This window comes from Equus quagga, chromosome 7 (assembly GCF_021613505.1).
Source record: "Equus quagga isolate Etosha38 chromosome 7, UCLA_HA_Equagga_1.0, whole genome shotgun sequence".
Classification (NCBI taxonomy): domain Eukaryota; kingdom Metazoa; phylum Chordata; class Mammalia; order Perissodactyla; family Equidae; genus Equus; species Equus quagga.
In genome coordinates, this window is record NC_060273.1 from 28,850,621 (window position 1) to 28,871,627 (window position 21,007).

Sequence of the window (21,007 nt, forward strand, 5' to 3'; positions counted from 1 at the left end):
GAAGAAATGTTAAGTAAATTATGATACATCCACCCCGTGGAGAACCGTGCAGTCATTAGGGACTGTAATTATGAAGATAATGGAGCAACCTGAAAGAACACTCCTGATTTTTTCAAGCAGAAAACAAAATGATGTTACAACGTAAAAACTATGCACATGAACAAGAACAAGGCAGAGAGACAGGAGGAAAAAAAAGAGGACGGCTTCGGCGTTACTGCAGTAGATTGCAGGCAAACTTTCTTTTATTTCTCTTGTATTGCTGATTTGTTTGTGTAATAAATAATGTCAGGGATGGGGACCATTGCTATTGAATGGTACCAAACGCCTCCCCCTGTCTTGAGATCACCACGTGCTTCCTTACCTTTCCTGTGCCTGGGATGGTCATGAGGGTCACTCTCTTCCCAGTGTTACCCCAACCTCGGTCCCCCGGGACAGACACCTACTGGACCATAGTGTATTGCATTTCATACCATCTGGAAATACTCACTGAGCAACCACTTCATATCGAGTTCTGTAACCAAGAAAGAAAGAGGCTAACGGGGTATAGACCTTGATGGGGGTCAAATCCAAGCCCTCGGGAGCAGAGAAGGGCCCCTAGGGTAAAGGGCCAGTGTGAGTTCCTGTGGGTGGACAGTTTACCATGGGTGTCAGAGCCCAGCGTGGGGCTGGCACATATCCGGCACTCAACAAGTCTTTGATGAATTGAATTGAACTGAACTGTGTCGAATTGGGGAGCCTCATTCCCATCTCCACCCTTGCCTACTTCAGCCCAGGGTCAAGGACAAGCCCTGGCCCTCCTGGGAGCCCCTTGTCTCTCTCTCAGTGGCCCCCTCTACCATGGCCTAGCCAAAACCAGGCCTCTGCTCCTGGCTCCTTGCTTGAGGAAAGTATTCTAGAAATAAACCTTGCCTATCCCCTGAAGACCTCAGGTCTTTGATATGTGACAGATGAAAACTGCAGACTGGGAGAGTCCTGACAAAGAACATTTTCTGATTTGTGAAAAAATCCTGCAAAGAAACCAGAAACGCTCACAGTTGGGTTTAGATTTAATGAACCACTTTTATTGAAAAGAACAAAACGACAAGGGAAAACTACAAAATTCCAGGGAAAAACAGCAAGCGTGTGGTTTGTCTCCCTTGTCATTCATCCTCTGTGGAAGCTGAAGATGCGTTGGCCCCCTCCTGTCCCTTTGATGGGCTCCTTGTGATCAATAATTGCTTATTCTTCTCAATCTTTTCACATATTTCTTGGCAAGGCTCCTAGCAATTCGACTGGCCAATCAGGGGACATTTTCCAGCCCAGTGCTGGGAGCGACGGCCACCTCCCTGACACAGTGTATGGAAACATTCACCTGGGGACAGTCACCTTTTTCTAAAAAACAAAGTTCCTCTTCCACAGCTAGATTTGAAATAGGTTTTCTCTCCCCGACCTTGTTATTCATCTTTATGCTAAAATAACATTTTGTAGCTAAAGAGTTTCACACTTCCAGCCACATCACATCACAAGGCAAAGTAAGCAAGAGGCCCACTGGGAAGATGAACCACCAGCATCCATCTCAAACCTGGCAGCAGCTGAGCCTTACTCCTCAATTGCTGGTGCTTTGATGCTGGAGCCACATGCCTGCCTTTACTAGTCAAAAATATACCTGTGTGCTCACATCCAGGGGGCTGCCTCTGGGAGCCACAGATATGCGAGTCTCTGTTTCCTGTGACGTGCATACGTGACTCATAATGTTTGTTGACTTTATGCATTCAGGGACGCATTTTCCAAAGCGTTAGAACTTCTGGGGCATTTTGATGGTGTGCAGAGCAAAGGGGGAGAACGTGTGAAATCAGGAAGACTGCTCAGAAGATTTTGTGTAGAGGGTGGTAGTCTTGCTCTCCTTGCTCCTATCTTGGGCATCAGGGACATCTGGGGACCAAATGACACATCGAGCTGATGCCCGTCCACAATGTCTCCATCAGAGTAGAGCCATTGATCAGAAGAGTAACCTAGATTCCACAGAACTGGACCAGAGAAACCCCTTCTGTGCTTTCTCCTAGGGTTTGAAATGATTCAACAGGATGGAAATTCTTTTCCCTGTAAGAATAAAGCTGGGGGTCAGAGAGAGACCCTGGAAAGGGGAGCAAAGAGAAGTTGGCTCCTCAGGGCAGGTTCTGTTGGTGACCTAAACTAAAGGGCCTATCCCAGTTAGTTACTGCTGCATAACAAGCCACCCCAAACTGAGTGGCCGAAAACAACGTTTTTCTCACGAATCTGCAATTTGGGCAAGGCTTGATGGGGGTGGCCCATCTCTGCTCTGCTGGGTGTCTGCAGGGGCAGCTGGAAGGCTGGCCAGGAAGCCTCGGAGGCTCACCTCCTCACGCGTGTGTGGCAGTGGATGCCGGCCGTCTGCCTGCACATGGCCTCTCCGCGTCACTGCCAGCTTCCTCACAGCATGGCTGCTGGTTGCAAGGGTGGGTGTCCTGAGAGAGCTGAGGGGGAGCTGAACAAGCTTTTCTATTAGACTTCACTTCTTGATGGGGAAGTGGCAAGGTTCTGGAAGAACATGCAGGGCTGGAAATCTCTTAGAGGCCATATTTGGAGAAGAAGCCAAGCTGCTAGAGGGCCATGAAGTTTCCGTGCAGCTCTGCCCAGATCCTGGGGGAGAGGACAGAGACAGCTGGGAGCAGAGCTGCAGGAGCAATGGGTTCGCTGTGGGCTCATGTGTCTGCCCTACCGAGGACCCGCCAGCCATCGTCCCACAGCAACAAGCTGTCAGGGCACAGGTCTGGAGAGGGAGAGCCAGGGAAGCCCCAGCCCAGGAGACCCAACAGACGGGGCCCATTGCCTCTTCCAGACTCTGTCGTCCCTTGTGGCCATACCCCATGTCTTTTCCTCCCTGTCTGCCTCCAGTGTCTGTCTCCCCAAGTCTCTCTCTGGGTACATCCTTCCAAACTAATCTCTCTCTCAGACCTCCTCCAACCGTTTCCTTACCCAGATCAGGTTTCCTCTCCCTCCAGCCATTGCCCCTCCCTTCACCATCACCTCTTTTCCCAATGCCCAAGTCACAGAGTTTGGATCCAACCAAAAATATCAGGGGCCAAGGAACAGGAAGTAAGGCGTTATCCAGGAGGGGCAGGCAAGACCTTCAACTCTGTTGAAAAAGCTTTGTTTCTTGAGCTGAATGCTGGGCACTATGGTTGTTCATCTGTTATTTTATGTACTTTACATGTGTCTAAAATAGTTTATAATATATATCTATTTTTAAAGATACTGGTGGGATATCCATTCCCAAACCCAGAGACCTTGGCTCCCCCCAGCCTTCTCCTCAGAGCCACAGAAAGTCAGGTGAGATGTCTGCCCATCCCTCACTTTTGTGGCTGCTGTCCCCTCTCCCACCACCACCACCCATCCTCGTCACCACTGCCTAACCCTGCCCTCACTGACCATGGCAGATTAAACAAGGGTAATCAACTGATCCAAGCTGAACCAGTTAGAATCTTTCCACCAGGCATTTGGAATTAGAACTGAAAGACAGCGAGGTAATGTGCCCTTGCTGGCAAGGTAATGGGCGGCCTAGGAGCTGCAGATGGAGCACACGAAGAAAACGAGCCTACAGAGAGAGACAAGAACTAGGCAGACATGCAGAGAAGGGGCTGAGACCAGTAGTGCCCAGGTACTGGTCCCAATCCCTTCCTGATGCCCAGTCACTTTCCTGCCTTTCTTGGGTTCTAGGAGATACTTCCACAATTTTAGAATAAATCCCAGTTTTCTGGTATAAGAAAGGCTTTGTCATTGCTCAACTCCAGGGGAGACCACTCACACGGTGTTTCCTTGTAAATGTTGCCCCATAAAGGAGAAGAGGCTGTTCACATGTAAGGCAAGATGAATGGCACCCCTGGTGTTGTGCGACAGGGAAGTTCATAAGAGACCCTAGAGCTGGCTGGATCTGGCGTTTGACCTGATCACCCAACTCGACGAATAGTGGGAGCTGGCCTCGTTGGAGGGAAGAGAGAATGGGACTCCAGGCCCCCCAGTGATCTCAGGCATCACCGAGACTCCCTCTCTGGCCCTCAGTCTCCCATCTGTCAAATGAGGGGCTGCGAGGGAGGGCCGGACAGTCTCTTCCAGCCCTGACACTCATGATCCTGGTGTCCGTTTTGAGAGTGTGTGCCGGTAACGCCACATGTGCCCTTATCTCCAGAAAGGTTCCACTTGGATTCCTTGTTAGAAAACACGTTAGCTTTCTCATGGATGATCTACGCTGAAACTCGCCTCTGTGGCAGGATGCTGAGATTCCCTCTCTGCCCCATTTTTCCAACTCCTTTCAACTTATTTGGCCTGGCGGCAGCAGAATAAAATAAAAACATATAATATCAGCTTCACCAGGCTTATTTGTCAATCACCACTTAGAGTCAGCCTCAGGTTTGGGGCTAGGGTTAGGGTTAGGGTTACTTTTAGGACTGAGGTTAAGTTTAAGGTTAGGGTTAAGGATAGGCCTAGGCTAAGGGTAGGTTAGAGTTAGGTTAGCACTATGGCACGGATTTGGGCTAGGTTTAGGGTTAGGATTAGGGCTCATCTTAGGGTTGGGGTTGGGGTTAGGGGTAGGTTTAGCACTACGTGTAGACTTAATCGCAGGGTTACGCTCAGGCTCTGTGACCTCACCTTCACTTCTACCCATCTGACTATTTTCCCAGTCTTCTTTGCACATCTCTTCTTCCACCCAGTCTTTAAACACTGGTGTTCCTGGAGCCTCTGTCTACCCTCATTGTTTCCTTAGGGTTTCTGGCTGTATTATGACTTTGCACGACTTAGAAATAGCAACTAGCATTCAAGTTACTTCACTTCCTACCATGTTCCAAAAACTTGTCTCAGTATACTGATGTTTCTCTTTATATTTGTTTACTTACAGCTAAATACACAGATCTTAAGCTTACAAGCAAATCATTTTTGACAAATACAGTCATGCATCACTTCACAACGGGGATACGTTCTGAGGAATGTATTGATGGGCAATTTCGTTGTTGTGCAAACATTGTAGAGTGTACTCCTACAAACCTACATGGTATAGCCCCCTACACACCTAGCTTATGTGGTTTTAATCTTATGGGATCACCATCATGTATGTGGTCCATCGTTGATGGTCATTAAGCAGCACATGACTGTACACATTCCCAGGCAACCTGCACCTCTATCAAGACCCAGAACATTCCATCACCCTAGAAAGTTGCCTGAATGTGTTTACCCCAGAAGCAACCACTGATCTGATTCCCATTACTATTGATTGGTTTTCTCTGCTCTAGAAGTTAATATAAATGAAATCATACTTTATATACTCTTTTGTGTAAGGCTTCTTTCAAACAGCATCCTGTATTTGAGATTTATTCATGTTGTTGTGTTATACTAACTTTTTTAGTACAAGTCTTGTATTCTGATGTTTTAGTGTGAAGAGCTTTATCGCTATCTGCCTAAAGCCTATCACTGTAAATGTTCAGATCCAGACTGTCTACAATGTTCGCTCTGACCACAATTCTCATACAACGTGCTCTGCTGAATAATCTCGAGTCTTCGATGATTCTGCACTTAAATTTGCTTTGATTGAATAAAAAGAGGACTTATCATTTATTCCAACTGTGAGAAGAGACCAGATATCAGCTCCTTCTTCATCAGCCTGTCCAATTTGCACCCAGAGGAACTGGAATAGAATGTGACAGGGAAAGGTGGGAAGAAAGCTCTTCTCCAGGAAGCATTGGGCACGGCATCTTCTGGAAGCAGAGAACCTGATCAGAGGTGGCTGGATGAGATGGAGAGATTGATTGATATGAAGTTGGGAAAACAAGTTTTAGACCCAGCATAGTCCGTTGGCTTCACAACTTGAGGCCAATCACTGAACTTCACCTCATTCATAAAATGTGGAAACACACCTGCCATAATAATAGTAACCGGTATTTGGATATTGCCACGGAGAGCAAAAGAGACTCTGGAAAATCGTAGCTACCTGGTAAAACAAATGAATGTAATCAGAAGTGTGCTGTAAACTGTAAAGTGCTTGTTGAATCCTCTGCCCATGGCCTGCAGGGATATGCACAGGCTGCCCTGTCACTCCTCAGGAATCTTGCAAATTGGCCCCACAGCATGATTAACACGCGGACATCCCCTTGTCTGCATTGTCATCTCAAGAGTGTGTCCCACACTCAGCCCCACTGCAGACCTGCCCACTCCGAATCTCCAGGCTTGGGACCCACAACTGACTGTTTTTAAGTTTCCCAAGTGATTTCTGATGTCCCATCTTGGGATAGCACTGTGGACTACCACTCCTTTGGGGAGGATGGCTTTCATGTGGTCAGTAGCAGGAGAGTCACTCCCCAGGGAACAGATGCCCCTGGGTCTGCTCTTTGACTAATGCATCTCATTACTTTGCCCAGGTGGACTGACCCTTGGAGGCCAGATGGTGGACACCACCCCGCAGTGAGGTACTGATAGAAAGGGTGCCACCATCACCACGAGGAGAACTGGTATGACAGAGAAGTCAGTGCTCACCAAATATGCCATGTGTGCCCCTGTGTTTCCCAGCCTCACTTACAAATAGGTTGGAACCAATGGACTGTGAGCAAAAATGATACATGTCACTTCCAGGCAAGGCAGCCAAAGCTGGCGTCCTCATCCATCCCTCCCTTCTCCCTCCACAGAGACCTCAGAGATGACATGTCCTCAATGATGCCACTTCAGCTGGGTGCCTGAGTCTGCATGGAGCAGAGGCTCCTGTCAGCAATCACTGGAGATGTGTCGGGAGTGAAGAATAAACCTTTGTTGTCCAAGCCATTGAGAGTCGAGGCTCTTTTGTTGCAGCACTTAGCAATAATTATCCTGACCAACGAAACTACCATTACTCCCAAATATCTCTCAGAAACTGAAATGCTCTGAATGTTAGTGGAAGAAACTGAGCAAGTTTAGCAGCCTCGATAACCACCAGCAAGAATTCCCAAGTAAATGACCAAGTCTGTCTCCTAAAGGCTTTGGAATAGTTCCGAAAAAGTCTATCTGAATGATCACCGTCAGCAATTTTTAAGACACCTCCCTGCCCAGGGACCCCCCAGATGTTAGCTGTAGCCCCAAGCCAAGCGCCTGGCCACCCCTTCAGTCCCTGCAATTACACCTCATAAACATTTTATGGACCTGTTCAATTGCAAAGCGATGCAGGCAATTAACTTCCATCATGGTTTTATGTGGAAAGATGTTGCAAGCTTGGGCTGTGAGAGGGGAGCCATGCGTAAGTTCAGGAAACACGGCTGCCAAAGCCCAGTGGGGTCCATCGTCAGAGCAGGGGCAGACCTCAGATCTGCTGCTTGTGGCTAATGGGCTGCTCCCAATCTTGCCCCGGCCACCTGGCATGGAGCTGTGGCTTCACTCTCCCAGCAAAGGTCCTGGAAGATGCTGGACGGAACCAGCCTTCCTGCGTAGTATGGCGTGATGTTGAATTCATCCCCAGAGCAAAACATGGACCATAAAAATCTGGTATGTCAGCCTTGTTTCCCTAATCCTGTGCCCACTACAGAACCACTTCCTATGACTGCCGATGCAATTTCGCATCAGACATCTGGGGTAACATCTACTAATGAATGACGGAGAGGGAGAGAGAGAGCAAAACAGGACTCCAGCCACTGAGAGGCCAAGAAGAGAAGTGAGAGGAGGGAGGGCAGGCTGGCTGACGCCCACTCCCCGGTCCAGAGGAATCTGCATGGAGCAGTGTTTCCCCAACAACAGTCTCTGATTGGTCCCCATCTGTCCACCAGCTGATGTGGGTCCTGACCAGCCTGTTCGCAGCCCCCCTGCTGGGCAGAAACACACAGAAGAGGCTGGGAGATGTAGCTCAGGCTGACCTGGTCCCTCTAATCCCCAGGACCCTGTGGGATCTTTAGAGGCTCTAAACATTGCAGATGGTGATCCCCATCCACCACCCAGACCATTCTATACAATTCACAACAAATGGTATTTTTCAGAATGACACTAAACTTACATTAATGTGAAAACTGAAATAGCCTGTTTCTCATTTTTCTGATTGCAAAATTCTGGATAAGCTTGTCAAAAGCAAGCTCTTCTCTGTCTCTTCATGTGAGTGCTTTTGTGTGAGTGTATAAGTGTGCATCTGGGTGTTAGTGGGACTGAATATATATGTGTGTGAGTGTGTGCTCCTGTGTGCTAGGCCCCGAAATCTGTCCCCTTCCCATCCTGCAGGCTTCATCTCCCCCATAGTATCTCCCTCTAAGGAGGGCCCCAGACAGGCTCTGCCTCCTCAGGGAAACCAAGGAAAGCCATTTGGTTTGGGGATGTGGCTGGAGTTCCAGAAGCATCCTGGGAGGAGAGGGTGGAGGGGTGGGGCATGGAGGCAGGATGCCCGCAGGAGCTGGACACGAGGAGGGAGGTCTTGAGGTCTGTCAAGTGATGGTGCTCCCCCGGATGGCCGCCCACCCACATCGGGCCTCACCAGAGGGGCAGGCTGAGACCAAGAGCCTGGAACCGCCACCACAATCACCACAACGAACTCCTACCACATGCCTGATGGTTTGCGCATATGGTCCTTTTAATCCACACAATGATCCCTATGTACTATTGTCCTCAGTTTTACAGATGAGGACTGGATGCTCAGACAGGTTAAGTGAATCTCCCAGAGTCACATAGCGGAGCCAGGATTCAAGCCTAGTCTGCCTCACTCCCAGGCTGTGCTCTTTCTGTTGAGTCATGCTACCTCCAGGGAGTAACAAATCAGGTATGGGATGTGGAGGGACTGAGCAGAAGCTGGTACCAAGGAATCCATGTGGGCAGGCAGTGAGGATGCGGGAAAGCAGGAAAGTTCAAGATAAAGATCCTAAAGGCTCTTCCCGGGCCAGGCCAAGGAGCTCCTCAGAGGGAAAGCTGGTGTCACACCAGAGACTCCTGTCCCTGGGCTCTGCTGTGAGGTGGAGCGGGCAACCTGACCACCCTCGCTAGCATGCAAAACTCTAAGTTCCAAAAAAACAGATTTCTGTTTTGCTGTGTCCCCAGGAGCAAACAGCTTTACCCTTTATGATCTTCCAGTTTCCCCATCTGTAAAATGGCAGCAACGGTCAACCCATTCTTGAGACAGAGATCCAGAGCAATAAAGTAACAAATTTCTTAAAGTCAGCAAAGTCCTCAGAGCCCCTTGGGGGCTCTGAAAATACAGCTTAAGTGGTGAGAGCAGCTACAAAGATGCTGCCTGTGCTCAAGGTTGCAGAGTGCTTGTTCAAATCAGCACTTGGGAAAAATAATACAGAGTAACTGCCTCTCCTTCGAGAAAATGGCCCGACAGCAGGATTGATGCTAAAGTAGCTGTGGGTGGGTGGTCCTTTCTGTAGTTCATCCTCAGCAAACCTTGCATTCTCTTTTATTAACAGTTTGCACTCATTTCGATTAATTACCAGCTGACATTGGACACTGCCTTTATTTCCTTTGCATCTGACCCACATCCCGGCTAGGGGAATTCAGACACTTCACTTCTCTCCCTCCAGAATAGGTCTAGAGGCAGCTCTGCCCTGATGGCCTCTGCCCCAGAGAGAGGGAGGGCCGTCTGTTGATGGGCCAGCTCCATGATGGTTGGCATTGGCTCATTCAACATTCAGAGTAACGCTACGACATAGAGAACATCCCCATCTAACAAAGGAAGTCGTGGCCCACAGAGGTTAAGGTAACTTGTTCAAGGTCCCAAAGCTCCTGAATGATGAAGGCAAGATGAGAACTAAAACCTCCATATCTGGTTTTGTGCTTTCCCACCCTCCAGAGCAAGATCTGCTTAGGTGAGCCACAGGGTAGACAATCCACCCACAAGAGGGACACTGCCTCCTGAAAGCAGAGAAGGGTCTAGTCACAAGGAACGACTGGGAAAGCACCATCTGCTAACCCCTCCAGAGTCAGGCCTCACAGTGTGGCTTCATTTGGAGTGAGTTTCCCATTGTATCTGACCCATTCAGACTCAAATGCTACACTCAAATATGAGAGGTTTTGGAGAAGCGGTGCAGTGTGGGAACAGAGCACTGATGAGCTGGATTCTTCCTTCAATCATCTGTGAGCAAGCCCCCTCCCAGCTCCTGATTTCAGTTGCCCCAGATAGAAAATGAGGGTGTTGGTCTAGATCGATGCTTCTCAAACTCCAGCAGGCATCAGAATCCCCTGGAGAACTTGTTAAAACACAGAGCCACACCACAGAGCTGGGCCGCAAGGAGAAGGGATGCCAGGACTTGCATTTCTGACAAGTTTCCAGGTGGTGGTGACATCACTGGTCCTGGTACCAGGCTTTGAGAACCACTGGCCTAGACCCTCTCTAAGTGCCCTTCCATGTGGGCTCCTCCTCCCTGTGGGACCACCCACCCCTCTCCTCTTCTCTCCTCTCCTTCCAAACACAGGGGGAATTGGTTGTGAGGAAGGTGGGTAGGCTAGAGCTTGGAAACCAAGATGACTCCCCACTGACAGGCCTCCCTGGTGCTCTCTGCCTGACAGCCGTGTGTGGCTCTGCCATTTCCAAGCTCTGTGACGTGGCCAAGTTCTTTATCTCTGAAACTGTTAGTTTCCTTTTCTGTAATCTGGGTCTCATGTGAGAATTAAAGGAGCTATAGTGAGTGCTAGCAATCACGAGGGTTTCAGGAACCCAATCACTGCTCCACCCACCAGGGAGGCCGACCAAGAGGGTGTCTCACCTTCTAGCATGTGACAGAGCGGCAACCTTCACTTGGGCCAGCGAGTCTCAAACTGGGGTATGTGAGCCCCATGGGGCTGGTACTCACAGGGCAAAGAGGGCACCTCTTCCCACCTCATATTTAGTGATAATACAACTCAAAGTGTTTCTCAAACTTTAACATCCAGGAACATCTGCTAGGCAGAAAGGATGGGCCATGGTAGCCCTCCCAGGAGACAATTCCTCCCAAGGGGAAAGAAGCCAGCTTGACCCAGGAATTGGGCCTGGTGCATTCCAGAGTCAGCAGGTGGGAAGGGCCCAAGGTTCTGCATTTCTGACAAGCTCCCAAATATGCCCAAGTTCCTAGTCCACAAGCCATACTTTCAGAGCAGCATTTAAATAGTATTTTCTTATAAAGCAAATGTGGATATATTATAGAGTAAAATACAAAATGTTTGTGGATTTTTACTATTGTTAAAAAATAAAATTCAACAGAGTAAATTTCAAAGATCCTGTTGGCTTTATTCAACTGCATGAATCAGGCAGCATCCAATCTAGCCGGTAGAAAGGAGCTCCGAAGAGCTGTACAGGCAAGAGATGTTACAGGCAGAAGGGAGCAGGGGCAAGGAAGTGGTATTAGGCAACAAAGAAGGTGGGTTATTGTAGTTCACTTTCCTTTAGGGGATGGCAGGCGTCTATCAGGCAAGTTACCTGACTAGTGCTGATCGGGTGATTCCTGATTGACTGGTTTAGGATTCCATTTCTGGGAGAGCTGAAACTGTAACTAAGTTAAGACTTGGTTTGATGACATCAGACTTAGCATTAGCGACTCCATTTTGGGTCCGTTGTCTTGTTTTTAACAGGATAAAACACCAAATATCCAGTAAATGTCACACTGTGGTGGACCACTTCAGATTACACTACCACCATCACCTCCAGTCCTCTCAGGATGCAAATTCTTTGCCCCAAGGTCTACTTTGGGGGAAAAAACCTAATGAGCCTTGTCTGAAGCCACAGTGCCCTACAAACTCACATGGGCAGACTAAAAGGATGGGCCAAAAGAGCCCTCCCAGGAGACAAATCATCCTGAGGGGAAACAAGCCAGAGATGCTCATTTGTCCCCTCAAACAATGCCTTAAACGACAGAGGCGTGTGGATCGTGAGGACACTGTAGTGTCTGCCAGTTAAGTCTGCCCCTCACCGGGCCCCCAGACTCACACCAGTGTCCAAGAGAGAGGAAAGGCTGCAGGTTGAAACTGAATTAGCTCTTTCAAAGAATTCAGCATCACATAAGGCCCCAGGCCATCCTGCTGTGGGACCCTCTCAATAGGAGGAATCTAAGGGGGTGGAGCCTTTCTCCCTCACCCCAACACTGTCCTTGGGCAACTCTGGCAGCCGGGAGTCCTGGTATGGCCACCAGCACAGCTGGGCTGGGGCAAATGTGAAGCAGTTTTGGTGGCTCAAGGAAAGGACCAAATATCTATTCATTAAAACCCTTCAAGGAGAATGTATCCAGAACGTACCGGGCACATAGAGATGAATCAACAACCTTGTGTGGGTCCTCAGACAAGGAAAAAGGGACTATTTAATAGAGAAAAGCACAGGGTCCCAGAACAAGAGGATCTAACCCGTCCTGAGGATGTGGAACCAGGACTGAGTGCTGAGGACTAAGGAGAGCTCTCTAGCCCCTTAAAGACAAGAGAGGAGCAGCAAGAGGAAGAATCATGTGGCAAGAAGGAAGGGCTTTAAGAGGCCAATACTCTACAAGGCCAGCAAGTCATTCAGTGGGATTACAGCCTAGAGAGTAACCGGGGAGAGATGGTGCCAAGTTGGGAGAAGGGAGCCAGAGCCAGGTCATGATAGAATTTCCCATCATGAGACAGAGTTTTGGACTGCCTCCTGAAGACAATAGGGAGCCATGGAAGGCTTTAAGAAAAGAAGTGGCATGGTCAGGCTCATGTTTTAGATGGATCTTTCTGGAGGCTGGGCGGAGACTCAGGGAGGGAGTGATCATGACAAAGGCAGGGAGTTCAGGTGGAAAATGAGGGCCTGAACTGAAGCAGCAGCAGTGGAAATAGAGAGAGAGATTGTTCCATCAAGTGGCTCTCAAAGTGTGCTCCCCAGAGCAGCAGCAGCCCTAAGACCTTGTTGGAAAGGAAAATTCTCAGGCCCCACCTCAGACCCACTGAATCAAGAACTCTGGGGTGGAGCTCCACCATCAGGTTTTAACAAGCCCTCCAGGTGGTGCTAAGGCACACTGAAGTTTGAGAACCACTGGCTTAGAGGATCAACTCAAACGTGGAGACTTGTGACCTCTGAGAGAGACGCAAGAGTCAAGGCTGACTCCCAGGCGTCTGGATTAAGGAACTAAATGGAAGGTGGTACCACTCTCTGAGAGATGAAACAGGTGCAAATGCAGGTGTAGGCAGAGAGGGAGGGAGATCAACATGGGTTATGTTGAGTTTGAAGAACCCATGCGCAATCACATTGAGATGCCTAGTAAGTAGACGGTCCACAGCTCGAAAGACAAAGCTGGAGTTATCAATTTGGGAATGCGTCATTTAGGATGCTTGTGCTACAAGTACAAAAAAAACAAAAACGAAACCAGAAAACCATGGATTTAACAATAAAGACATTCAAAGTGATTCCACCTAACAAAAAGTCTGGAGGTAGGTGATCCTCAGGCTAGTTTAGCAGCTGGGCAATATTATCAAGGACTCAAGCTCTTTCTCTCCTTCAACTCCATCCATTGTGTAGTGAAGAATTTAGTCTTGTCCAAAAACGTCTTGCCATTGCCCTCAGCTTCTGGGAGGTAATCTCCGAACCTTTGGAATGTCCTTCCTGATGTGAGTGTCTTCATTTACCAGGGAGCCTAGGGTCATACAGATAGTTACAATGGGATTTAGGGTGGGGGCTTTGGGTCACATGGTATCAGTTGACCTCCAGAGGGCTGGAGACTGGAGACTGAGATCAGCCACATGAGCAGTCAATTATGCCTATGTGATGGAGTCTCGGTAAAATCTCTGGACACCAAGACTCGGAGGAGCTTCCCTTGTTGGCAGTACTCCATGCATATTGTCACATATGGATGCCGGGACAGTAATGCTGTCCTGACTGCATAGGGAAAGGACAGCTGGAAGATCTGCGTGTGGAACCCTCCTAGACTCTGCCCCCTGCATCTCTTTCCTTGGTTGATGCTAATCCATATCTTCTCACTGTAATAAACCATAACTATCAGTACAACGGCTTTCAGTGAGTTCTACTGAATTATCAAAGCTGATGGTAGTTTTAGGAAGCCCTTAAATGTACAAAATGTGTGAGAAATGAGTGTTCCTATGCGAACTTCTCCCTCTAACTTCATAGTTGTCCAAACTTTCGCATCCACCATCCTCATTATGTTGGCTTTTAATCCCAGACTAGTTACCTCATGGTCACAAGATGGCTAGTAGTGCAGATGACATCACATCCTTACACAACCAGATCAGAGGGGTGGGGCCAGGAGAAGAAAGTCTCACAAACATCTCTTCTTTACCTGGGAGGAAAATCTCTCCCAGAAGTCCCCTTACATCTCCCTTTACTTATCACTGTTTTGAACTGGACCACATGGCACCCTGGCTGCAAGGGAGGCTGGAGAAGCAAATGTCTGCCATTTTCACTCTATCATAGAAGAGAGGCAAGAAAGAAAGAGGGGGAGGCGATGGATGTTGGTAGGCAACCATCAGCACCTGCCATCAGGAGTTACTAGTATTTGGTGCTGGTTGTAACCACGGGAAGGAGGTCACCAAGGGAGAGGGTACACAGTGAGAAGAGGAGAGGGCTGAGGACTAAGAACCTAGCAACACCAACACCACCAATGTGTGAGAAGCAGCAGAGAAGGAGTCTCTGCACAGGAGATGAAAAGAACCATCGAAGAAGTAGAGGAAGCTAGTAGTAAGTGATGAGCATATGCCAAGAGAGAGAGAAATTTCTAGAAGGACAAAGGGCCCTCAGGATCAAATCCCACTGAGAGGGCTTAGACTGGAAAGTCTCATTAGGTTCAAGGAGGCCTTTAGTGGCTTTGAGGAGGATGCTCTCAGGGAAGGGGCAGAGCAAAAGCCAGACTGCCCTGGGCTGAGGGGGGCTGGAGGCACAGCAGGGGGCAGTGCACAGAGCCAACTCATCCAGGGCCATGAACGGGGAGGAGAGAAAGAGGCAGTAGCTAGAAGGAGACCTGGGAGGGAGGGGAGATTTTATTTTTAATATGGGAGGTATTCAGGACTGTTTAAATGATGAGGAGAAGAGCGAGTAGAGTGGGAAGTTGACAAAACAGGAGAAAACAGAGCTACCTGAGGGAACAGGCTCTGAGGAGGTAGAGGGAAGGGATCTCAACACAGGTAGAAGTTCTGGCCTCTCAGCCAGGAAGAGAAATGCCTCTTGCCCTGAGAGGAGATAGGAGATGCTAAGAAACATGGGCAGGGATTTGTGAAGTTGGGTGGGGAGGAAATGAGGGAGTTCATTCCTGACACCTTCCATCCTCTCTATAAAGTAGGAGACAAGGTCATTCCCAGGAAGTTAGGGGCTTACGGACCTGTGAGTGTTTTTAAAAGCCATTGTAGAAAATGACAGAAGACATCGGTTAGTGACACATGGAAGTCTGGCCAGGCAAGACTGGGGACCCAAGTGAACTGGGAGAATGGGAATCATTTGTAGCAGCACTGACCTGTACAGCAGGTAAATGAGAGTGAGAGGAGGGAGGGGTCCAAGGTGCACAATTTAAGGAGGTGCTCACTCGCAGGGCCAACCCTGCACTTGAACCACCTAAGAAGGAGCGTCTCCTCAAATTGTGTGTCCTTCACACCTCCCTGGCCTCACTGCAGTCCTGGCTGGCCCTGACGTGGTTGTGTGAGATTTGTCATTGGGTCAGAGTGCACGAAACAGACGGCTGGAACACTCCGGGGCTGAGTGCAATTTGGCAGGAATGATGGAAGGACAGGGAATGAGGGAGCTGAAGGCTTAGCCCGAGAGTGGTGGAAGCGAAGGTCTGTGGGGCCTGAACTGAGGCTCAGAGCTAGGAGCTGGGATGGCGCCAAAGCCAGAACAACAGACCTCAGTCCAACCGAAGCTCATGAGCAAGGCGTGTGTGCCAAGGTTGTGCTGGGGGCCGGAGCCAGAAGGAGTTAAATTCCCGAAGCCTTTCCCAAACACCCAGCCTATTCCCCTTTCCCCTGCCCAGCTCTGCTCCCCAAATCTTAATTCCCTAGAGGCCTTAAGGCCCTCGAGCCAACAGCTCCCTCAGAAGGCTGGAAAGGTGGTCCAGGATAAACGTGTGGCAGTGACCCCCATGGTAGTCTCTCTACAATTTGAAAATTAGGCACAGATGTGTCTGCTTCCAGAGCTCGTCTTTTGTTTTCCACTAAACCGCACTGCTCTGTGGAGGAGGAAAATGCTGAACTAACCCTCAGAGTTTGGTCTGATGTGGGAAGACCGAAAACAAAGGAGGGTGTTGTAGGCACCAGGAGGGAGTCAGGGTGAGCATGGGAGGGATGAGAGGTGGAGGCCCAGGGAGGCTTAGTATAATTCCTCTGACCCCCCCATCCAACCCCCAACACCCATGACTATTGCCATCACCACCAACGCCATCACCGTCACCAAGACTACCATCACCACCATCTCTGAGGCCCCAGCAAGGACCTGGCCCAGAGGAAACATCATTCATAGTGGTAACTAAAGAAAATACGTGCCTGGATAGGAGGCAGAAAGGAAATAACATGCCTGCATTTCTACCCCAAATTGCTGGCTTTCATTAATGTTGCTTTTCAGGCTTTGGCTGACACTGAGAACACCACTTCTCTGGGTCCCTGTATTAGTTTCCTACGCTGCTGTAACAAGTCACTACAAACTTAGCGGCTTAAAACAATACAAGTTTGTTAATCTCATAATTCTGGAGGTCAGAAGTCCAAAATGGATCTCACCAGGCTAAAGTCAAAGCATCGGCAGGGCCACGATACTCCAGAAGTCTCCAGAAGAGAATCCAGTCCCTTGTCTTTCCCAGCTTCTGGAAATTCTCTGCGTCCCTTGGCTCCGGCTCGTGGCCCTCTTCCGTCTTTAAAGTCAATGTTCACGTCACTGCAACCTCTCTTTCCCTTGTCGTCCCCCCTCCTCTGATTCTTCTGCGTCACTTCCGTCTTCAAGGACCTTGTAACTACACCAGGCCCACTGCAATAATCTCCCCGTCTCCAAGTCCTCAACTTAACCACTTCTGCAAAATCCCTTTTGCCACGTAAGGTAACATATTCACAGGTTCCATGGATTGGGATGTGGACATTTTGGGGGACCACTGTCAGAGAAAACCAGGGTTGGACGGTAAAGTGACAAAAAACTGATATTGCAATAGCGGGAAAGAGACCTTGGTGTGGAATCAGGCTCAGTTCCGAATACAGCAGGGGCAAGCGGGGATTTACAGCCCAGGAGCAGGGTGTGGGTTGGTGGACAGAAAATTAACGAGAGGAAACATCAAGGGTAAGGGAGGCTCTGGCTCAATTGACCTCTTGCTGAAGGTCGGCCAGAGTGTCAGACCTCACCTGGGAGATGACGGAGGATGAGGAGCCCAATCAGATATTGAAAGTGACCAGATAGGGAGGGTGGGGCATTCTCGATAAACTAACTTAGCAGGCTTCTTGCTAAAACTGGACTTTGTAAGGAAGTACATAGATGAGCCTAGGAGAAGGTTAAGGAAGCTGAGTAAAGTTTGGTCAAGCAAAGATCTTGTCCCCATTATTCCGCCTCCCACAGCCCCTTGGAGGTGAGCCTTCCCTTGCCCCCTTTCCTGGTTTGAATCACCCCTCAGACATTCCTTTTCCTGAAGCCTCTCCTCCTCTGGCCTGATGCCCACTGTGCCCATCTTGCATGGGCATTTCTCCAGGATCAGAGCAATGAAAACACAAACTCTGCTGCCTCCCACCCTTCTGAGTGTGTTTCCAGTAAGGCATTGCCCATCTCTGAACTCCCATGCCCTCCATAAGTTATCAGTGCCACAACGATGCTCTGTTAACAATATCTGCTGGCAGGGGAGGGGCAGGACCCCAATCCTGGGGCTGGGGTGGGGGTGCAGGGCAAGGGCACAGTGTCTGTGGAAGGGACTCAGCCCCGGGGCAGAAGGCAGACACTGTTGTTGTCGCCTAGGGTTAGATGGAGACATGGGCACAGGCAGCACTGCAGTAAAGAGGCCCTGGGGTGTCACCAGGCACTAGGCCTCCCTCAGGATGGGTCTGACCCTGGGGTGGGCATGGAGGACATCCCCAACTCTTCCTGCAGCATGGGGAGAGGCTGCTGGGGCAGGAGCCGGGGGGAGGTGGGGAGCTCTCCTCCATCTGCTTCCTGTCTGGGCAATTATCTGTCCCTTTGTCCATGCGTATACCCACATGTCTGTGTGTACAGATTTTTAGGACAAACAATAATTCCATTTACATTGTTCATTATAGCACTTCGCTTTTCTCACGATACATCTTGGAGCTGGGGCTCTGTGTGTGCAGAAAGTCTCCCTCATGTTTTATGGCTGCACAGTCCATGGCAAGGTAGACCATCATTTAATGTCTTTCCTTTGGATGGAGATTTGTCCTGTTTTCCTTTTTTACTATTACAAGCAGTGCTGCAATAAATATCCTCCCACATCCTGTCATTCCTTATATGTTTCAGGATATCTATATTATAAAGCCCTAGAAATCGAGCTGCTGAGTCAAGTGGGATGAGCATTTTCAATTTGAATGGATGTGGCCAAAGGGCCCACCATTTGTACAAATGTAGCAATGTATGTGGCATGGGAGAGCCTGCGTCCTCTGGCCTGCCAACTTAATGTGTCAGCAAGCTGGCTAGTTTTTGCTAAAAAACACCAGATTTTCAGAGCAACTCCCATGACTGGGCTCTATACTCAGGAGAAGCACTTGTACCTGGTGTTGAACACCCCTGGGGCTGGCCAGCTGCAGGCTGACCCCTGTGCTAGCCACTGCCACTGGACTCTCCTGCTAGTCCAGCTGCCTCCACTAGACCAGACTTCGAAGACTCATGCTCCTCCCTATAGTCCCTGCTCCCCTAGCTGGAGGAGCTGGGCCCAGGCGGCCTCAAGACAGAACAAGAGAGTTCCAACAAAAAGCTTTGAAAGTTCATAGGTGGAACAGACGGGAGACTGACTTTAAACCTTGTGAGTTCTGCAATCCCTGGGCACCGAGGGGTAGGAGGTAGGGAGTATGAGAACCTCATATGTGAGGGGTGGGGAGTGCTGAGTACGGAAACCACATAAGCTTCTAACACCCACTCCAGGAAGACCTTGAAACATTCAGGAATCCACTTGATTATTTATTTACCAGACATTTACTTTGCATAAATGCTGCCTTTGCCAAAACACAGAGCAGCCCCCAGGGGCGAAGAAATATTGTTTGTGAGCCTTGTAAGGGCTTTCTGACATTCCACCCAAGATTCTGGAGCAATGCACAAATACTCAGCTGCCTGCAGACAGCATCAGCATGGAGGGCCTGTTCCTCCAGGAGGCCACGCAAATGGCTGCTGGGGACACGATGCTGGAGGAGCTGCTTTCCACCCTCCTGCCGCAGGAAAACTCTCAGGGCCCTTGGAGCCCGACTATTAGCTCTTTTTGTTATTGTTATGTTTAAACAGCTTCATTAAAACATAATTGACATACAGTAAACTACATATATTTACGGTGTATTTTTTGACTGCATTTGCCACATGTAGGCACCCCTGAAACCATCGTCACAATCAAGGTAGTAAACATATCCATGACCCCACAGGTTTCCTGGAGTCCTTTGCAATCCTTCCCTCCTGCCCCTCCCTGTCCCCAGACAGCCACTCATCTGCTTTCTGATACCAGAGGTGAGTCTGCATTGCCTAGAGTTTTACACAGAGGGGAGTCCTACTCCGTTACTCTCCTTCTCTTTCACTCGGCGTCATCGCTGTAAGATTCCTCCAGGTTGGTGCGCATCTCACTAGTTCATTCGTCTTTAGGGCTCAGTAGGATGCAGGCGTCTGATTAAACTATGACATGTGTCTCAGTTCACCAGCTGATGGACGTGTGAGGCGTTTCTGGTTGCAAGCTCTTCCAAGTGAAGCTGCTGTAGACATCTGCGTACAAGTCTTCATGTGGAACGTAATTCCCTGTCTCCAGGGGAAACACCTAGAGGTGAAATGGCCAGCTGTGCTTACATTTTAGGAAACTGCTAAGCTGTTTGCCGAGGTAGTTGCACCATTTAACGTTGCCCCCTGCAGCTCCATTTTCTCCACATCTCAACAACACTGGCTCCGGTTCACCCAGCATTAGTTCCTGGCCACTCTGCATCTAGATGCCTTGTCTACCTCCGAGAGAAATCTAGAAATACTGAGCAGATTTTCTCAGACATTGAGGGTGAAGCCCCACGGTTGAGTGTCTCTGAGGGGTGTTTAGAATTTGGAGGACGGGCATGGGGGTCCCTGTGTCATGAGCTTTTTAAAGTAGCACAACCTACCCCTCATATCACACAGGTACGATTGGGCACAGCTGAGCCTCAGACACGTAAGGAGGTCCATCCAAGACCCTCCCCAGTTGTTCCTTTCCTGCTCCAGCCCAGCCCATCTCCTCCCAGCTTTGACCCTTGGTCCACAACCCTGCTGTGCTCCTGCCTCAGACCCTTTGGACTTGATCTCTGCAGGCTCCCATGGTCCCCATAATGCTCCCCTTATCTGCCCTCAGATTTTGTTCCTGCTCGGTCCCCTCTGACCTGTGCTACCCCAGAGAGGACTTGCTTCACCTCAGCCTTTCAGAACCCCACATGGACACTGGTCCCTGACCAGTGCCGGCGGGCCCAGCACTGCCTGCCCTGTGCCCCTTGACCTGTCTGGAGGAGAGAGACAGGGAAAGGTGAGCAGGAGAGGACAGAAGCTCATCTGCACTCAGCTCTGAGGTGGGCCCAGAAAAAGCTCCTTCCAGCCAGAGCCAATCCTTCCTGCTCTCACCCTGCCTGCTGGCTCTGCGGGGCCTGAGGAACGAGAATCTCCAAAGGGCCCCTTAGTAATCAGCCCATCCAGGACTTTTCAGGCTCCTCTTTAGCAGTGGGAACTATTTCTCAAGTTAAATCTTATCCACATCACACGAAACAGTTCATTACAAGGCTGTGCTAGGGGAGATGGGGCTGCCCCGGGGGGGAGATGGGGGGAGATGAGGCTGTGCTGGGAGAGATGAGGCTTCACTGGGGGGAGATGGGGCTGCGTCAGGGGGCCCAGAGCCCCATCTGCTCAGCCTTGCCTCCCCTCCTGGGGTTGCCCTGACTCGCTCCTCTGTGGGGCCCGGTTTGAGCAGCACCAAACCAATGT

General features: G+C 49.6%; 1 protein-coding gene across 1 annotated transcript in view; it reads left to right on the forward strand.

Moving 5' to 3' along the window:
- The first annotated feature begins 16,259 nt into the window (after nt 1–16,259).
- Nucleotides 16,260–21,007, forward strand: part of LOC124242018 (protein SET-like) — a 38,816-nt gene continuing 34,068 nt past the window's right edge. Inside the window, exon 1 of the mRNA XM_046666472.1 lies at nt 16,260–16,331. Within this exon, the coding sequence (XP_046522428.1) occupies nt 16,260–16,331 (72 nt within the window). The remainder of the gene's footprint in view (nt 16,332–21,007) is intronic.